General features: G+C 31.5%; 1 protein-coding gene across 1 annotated transcript; it reads left to right on the top strand.

The window, feature by feature from the left end:
• The first annotated feature begins 1,912 nt into the window (after positions 1-1,912).
• Positions 1,913-6,204, top strand: LOC118064563 (uncharacterized). The gene is made up of 4 exons (XM_035079246.1): positions 1,913-2,017; positions 2,539-2,810; positions 3,000-3,285; positions 6,109-6,204. The coding sequence occupies exons 1-4, from the start codon at positions 1,913-1,915 to the stop codon at positions 6,202-6,204; spliced, it is 759 nt and encodes a 252-aa protein (XP_034935137.1).
• Positions 6,205-6,522: the final 318 nt, after the last annotated feature.

Below are 6,522 nucleotides of genomic sequence, written 5' to 3'. Positions count from 1 at the left end.
CTTCAATATATTTCCTTTTTTTGTTTCATCAATCATTTAAGTTACTGAATTACTTGCTATTTCTTCAGTTAGTTTGTGTTTTAATTGACTATCAGTAACACAGTCTTCTAGTATTATCGTAATTATAAATAAAATAAAATATATTATTTGTATCATTAATTTACGCTTAGTTTAACTTTTCTAATGAAGTTAGTTTCTTCCATCGTGTAATGAAATTTTTTAAACAGGTTTTTTTTCAATATAATTTTTATTTCAAACTCTTTTTTCATTAATGACATATTTTTTTAAAAACAAAATAAATTTTCACACAAATAAATTATATATTGAAGAGAAATAAAATTAAGATCCTATTAAATTTTTATTATTACTCAATTTAGTTCACACGACAATTAGTTTCAACACAAAAAAGTAATTTTTTGGGTAAATATTAAAACACATTTGTTATAATATCAATTTATATATAGGATGACATTGTCAGAATATTTGTAGGCAGTAGTTGAACGCACAAATATTCGACGGGAGCTGAGACAACGTGGCTCATAATTTGGAAGTGTGGATAACCAAAGTTAGAGAGATACACGCAAATGTAAATTTTCTTAAATATAAATAAAAGTTATACTTATAACTTCAGGAATGATTTTTGAATTCTTTAATTGACCCTGATTATTTTATTTTAAAATAATTGAATTGAGTAGTGATTTATATGAAAATTTATTAATAAATTTATATTCATATTATATTTATATTTAAATTCAGGTAAATTAAGGTATTCATTAAAAATACTGATTTATTTTTATAAAAACTTAAGTAATAAAACTTTTTTTTCGTTGCACGAAAATTGTTTATGTTTATTAAAGGAGAGAATAATACTGACAGACATTATTTTTGAAGTTTTTCAACTTTTTAATAATTCAGTTTTCAAATTTTTTTCACTTGGATTACGTTATTACGCTAACATTAAGATAAAAATGTTATTATCATTAGATTATAAGCCTAAATATACTTATTTATGTAGTAGGAATTACATGACATTACATGAGCCAGAAAGAAGACTTTTCTCTGTATAAGCATTTTGAATTTTTTTTCTACTATACCGACGCAAGATAACTTACCAGTCCTAATTTCTTAAGTTGACTGTTCAACGAAATGATAAACATTAAAAAAAGAAAAATTTTTATAATTTGATTGAATATTAAATGATTGAAAATGAAAAAAAACCAATTTTAAAAGATTAAAAGAATAAAGCTTATTTTTAAAATGATCATTAGATAAAAAATCTGGGCATCACAGAATTTGATTAACAATCAGTAAGATTATACATTTAAAGATTTAAATTTAAAAGATTGTAAAAATGCCTTTGACTGACATCTTATTGGGGACGGATGTCACGCTCCCGATGCCACGCTCCCGTTTCCCGGAGTTGACTTTACGCCCTCGCGTTGTGCGGCAAAAGGCCGAAGCTTGACATCAATTGAAATTAAGTAGGTAACAATGAAATCGTTCGAAAAATGATAATAATCTGTTCCGAGCAAGACAGAGCACAGAATATATCTACAGTAGAATCCGTTTATTATGAGTCCGCTTACATTGACCAACCGCCTATTATGACGTAATTCCACTACGAAGTTTTGTTTTCATATAAAATTCTTTACAAAAAAGTCGGATATAATGACTTCTCTTATAGTCACATGTCGTTTATTATGACCCATTTTTAATAAATTATGTCCGGTTATAATGACCGATATGATACTTTACATTGCAAAGTATCATGTTTACACCTTCGGTAATGTTCGTTGATTCCCGACGACGTTTGGCACATGGCTCGTTTTTTATTTGAATCTCAGTGAGTAATTGACGCTTGAGGGTCACACATTATTTTTCGTTTGTCGTTTGTGTCTATACTGTGAAAAGAATGTCATTTCAACGTCGTAAAGCATTTACGATTGAGGAGAAAGGTGCAATAATATGTAGATTAGAAAATGGAGAATCGAACTCATCTCTCGCAAAGGAATTTGGCGTTGGTCATTCGACAATTTCAATGATTTTTAAAAACAAGAACCGCATTAAGCAATCGTTTAATTCAAATGTTTTGAAACCAAAGAGGCTTCGAAAATCGCGACAGGAAAATGTTGATGAAGCATTAATTCAGTGGTTTAAAACCATGAGAAACAAAAGAATACTTATCAGCGGCCCTATGCTACAGGAAAAGGCAAACGTTTTTGCCGCGCGTTTTGGTATTCTCGATTTCAATTGTTCTGCAAGCTGGATCAGTCGTTTTAAAGTTCGACATAACATTGTGGCGGGAAAAATTGTCGGCGAATCTTCGTCTGTTGATCAAAATTCAAAAACAAACTGGTTAACAACTGTGTGGCCGAATCTACGAAGACAATTTTCTGATGATGAGATATTCGATGCTGATGAAACTGGACTGTTTTACAAATTGATGCCGGACAAAACATTAAAATTTAAAGGTGAGAATTGTAGTGGAGGCAAGTTATCGAAAGATAGAATAACTGTCATGGTAGCAGCTAATATGAGTGGCACAAAAAAAAGAAATTGCTCATTATTGGAAAGTCACAAAAACCCAGATGTTTTAAAGGTGTCAAATCATTACCTGTCGATTATGCTAACAATCGTAAAGCTTGGATGACATCAGAACTTTTTGAAAAATGGTTTCGAGATTGGGATCGTGATCTAGTGATGAAAAAGATTTTATTGCTGGTTGATAATTGCCCGGCGCATCCAAATGTTACTGATTTAAAGTCTATAACACTTGCTTTCCTTCCGCCGAATACAACATCAGTACTACAGCCAATGGATCAGGAAATAATACGAGCACTCAAAACGAATTTTAGAAAAAACCTTGTGCTCAAAATGATTAATAGTCTTACTGTTAATGACGACAACCCTTCTACAAAAATAACGATGCTAGATGCAATTCTGATGGTTAATGATGCCTGAAATAAAATGTCACAAAGTATCATCCACAACTGTTTCAGACATGCAGGATTCATTGAAAAACACGACGGTTTACCTAATCAAATATCAGAACATGAATTTTATGAAGAAGATGAAGTCCCTTTATCTTTGTGGTCACGAAATCTAAATTCAGATTCTTTAGCAGCACCGGTAATGTGGGAAGATTATGTTGACATCGATAGCGCTCTTCTCACATCCGAAGAACCCACCGATGACAATATCGTACAGAATATTAATGCTAAGGAACAACTTGAAAGTGATGGCGAAGAGGAAGTCGAGGAAGAATCATTACCTACCGCAGAAGAGGCATTAAAAGCTGCAGAATTATTATCCCGATTTATTAATAGCAATATTGAAAACGATAATTTGACCATGGCGATGTCTTCTATACACAATAGTATTAGAGACTATTTTTACAATAAAATGAAAAAAAAAAGCAGACAAAAATTACAGATTTTATTCATTAAAAAATACACTTGTATGTGTATCATGTGTACGTAATAAATGTGCAATTTTGATTTCATTAGTTACATACTATATTTTTCTATTAAAATACATACATACATATTTACGCACAAATGGTTTTTTTTCACAAAACGCTTTGTATGACGTCCGCTTATTATGACGTGTTTGTCGATTCCCTTCGATGTCATTATAAACGGATTCCACTGTATTTATCTCCGTCTTATTGTTCAGAGAAGACTGCAAGTTCAAACAGTTGACGAGCAAGCACATCCCCCACCCTCTGTTACCAAGCCTGAAGCTTATGATATCTAAACGTAAACAAAGCAAATAAAAATATGCTGGCTCTATAGTTAGAAGATTCGACAGTTATTTTACCGAACGGTGTTCGATTCTAATTGCGGCAATATTTTTTTTATTATTTTAATTGCATGTAATTGCAATTTTATCATGCCAGAAATGAGTTTTAAATTTCAATTTTTATGTAAAATTATTTTTCAATTAATCGATGACAAATGAGAAAATATTTGAACAGAGCCATTAACCTTTTTTTGTACAAATACATTGATAATAGCTTTTTTGAACGACTTATTAACAATAAAAAATAGTTTAAACAATCCGTGGCGAGTTCCGGCACTTCGCCGGTAAGCTCTACCCCCACTCTCTGTGCCCAAGCCTGCAGCTTATAATTTTCAAGCATCGTCCATACTATTGTAATCACAACAGCTCGGTGGTTAAAGCATTAATCTTTTATTTTGCTGGGCAGGGTTCGATCCCAGTCATAGGCAATTTGTTTTTCTTTTTTTTGTTCAAGTGACTTTATACACTTATAAATTAATTCATATATTTTATTAAATTATTTTTCCAATTAATTACGAAAAAAAACTTGTTTTTCAAAAAATAAGCTGAGGGTGACGAACGAGTTACTATGAATTCTCTTTTTTAGAAAATGTTGTCTTAAAAAGACAATAGGAATTGATTTTAAACTTACATAAACAACCAATCATTGTATTTATATAAAATTTTAATGAAAAAAAAAATTGGATATGAGTGGGATCCAACCCTAATTGGTAAAATGAAAGCCTGGTGTTCTACCCACAGAGCTAACATATCATCTCTGACATTCCGTTTATGTTTATGAATTGTATAATGCAGGCTTGAGTACGAAGGGTGGGGACAGAGCTTGCCGGCAAAGTGCCGGAAATCCCCGTGGATTATTTCAACTACTTCTAAATATTTCTAAATTGCTTAAAAAAATGTACGTCCATAAAGCTATGGTAAAAAAAGTGTTTATAACCCTGTTCAAATGTTTTCCGACTCGGCGTCGATAAATTACATAAAGAATTGAGAAAAAAAAATCAAATTGTTAGTAAGAATTCATTTTAGCATGTTATTATTATATAATTACATGCAAATCTAACAAATAAAAAAGAAAAAAAAAACTTTATCATGACTGGGATCGAACCCTGCCCAGCAAAATGAGAGAACGATGCTCTAACCACCGAGCTGCTGTGATTACAAAAATATAAATGATGCTTGAAAATTATAAGCTGCAGGCTTGGGCACAGAGAGTGGGGGTAGAACTTGCCGGGAAAGTGCCGAAACACGCCACAGATTGTTTAAACTACTTTTCAATGTTAATAATAATATGATTAACTTGTTAATAACATAACATTGTTAATACATGTAAAGATGTATAAGTTGTTAAACACAGGCTATTATCAATGTATTTATACAAAAAAAAAGTTTATGGCTCTGTTCAAATATTTTCCGACTTAGCGTCAATAAATTCAATGAGTAAAGAGAAAAAAAATCAAATTGTTATAAAAGATTAATTATGGCATGTCAATATTATATTTACATGCTAATCTAATGAATAAAGTAGAAAAAAAGAGTGGTTATGACTGGGATCGAACCCTACCCGGCAAAATAGAACTCTGACGCTCTAACCACATGGCCAGCATAATCTCGGTATTGAGTTTATATGTATGTGTTTTTATACTACATGCTTGGATACGCGGACTTGGATTGAGCTTCCTTATTCACATTTTTACCTAATAAAAATGATAATAGTGGATGAATATATGTACTTTAAGTTATTTTCAGGTATTATATTAATTAATGTTAAATGAGTATCATCATTTTCATTTATTTTAACTGCAAGTAGATATGTAAGGCCGGTTCTGGATCACTCTGCAATACCGGCCGAGTCAAAAAGTGGGTTCTGATCCACACTAATTACCGACCGCGATAACTTTGACGATAAGTTACCGACTTATCTACCGTGATAAGTTATCGACAGCGATAGTATCGATTTTTACCGTCCTCGATAAGTTATCTTCAGCGAGTATACCGATTTTTTACCAACCGCGATGAAAATTTCAGTACCAGCAAAAATAATGATTTTCAAAAGTTTGTCAATGTATTAATATTCTCTCAAATTTGCGGTACCGACTATCGGGTTTTTCTGAAAGTAAATGAATGAAAACAGTCATCTTTCTCGTGTACACAATTTATTTATAGCCAAAACAATTTGATTAATACATGAATAATATAATCATAATTATATAATATATACATTTTTTTACAATATTTTATGTTAGTTTTCTCATTTGCGCACTTAAAGGTTCATACTCTATTATTCGATCATGTAAGATCAAACAATAGGCTGATGTGTTAGCAGGAAAAGCTTTTGATGATTCAAATCCCAGGCGAACATCAACTGGTCCTGATTTCAAGGATTCATTCCGTTTAGAACAATAAGTTACAACGAGTGGTGCTATATCTATAAATTTTTTTTTCGTAAGTAGAGGTTCTGCTTCTATATCATAATATGATGTTTGAAAATCTCTATACATATCATATAATAAGGCAAATTGATTGTGACTTATGTCAAGATTCATGTTGCCATATGGATAGCATTGTGAATTGAGGAAAAGTTTTACATCCCTTAAATCACAATGATCGAAATGACTTGCATCTTTTGTAGCATCATTTTTGCGTGCAGTTTGAAATCCCTATATAACATAGGGGGGCTTTTCCAATTGAGTTGATGTTTTTACGACCCATACGTGTTTGTTT

This window comes from Chelonus insularis, unplaced genomic scaffold (genome assembly GCF_013357705.1).
Source record: "Chelonus insularis isolate UGA/USDA-ARS -01 unplaced genomic scaffold, ASM1335770v1 contig_23_pilon, whole genome shotgun sequence".
NCBI lineage: Eukaryota > Metazoa > Arthropoda > Insecta > Hymenoptera > Braconidae > Chelonus > Chelonus insularis.
The sequence above is the reverse complement of the archived record's forward strand: the minus strand, read 5'-3'. Positions and strand labels throughout refer to the sequence as shown.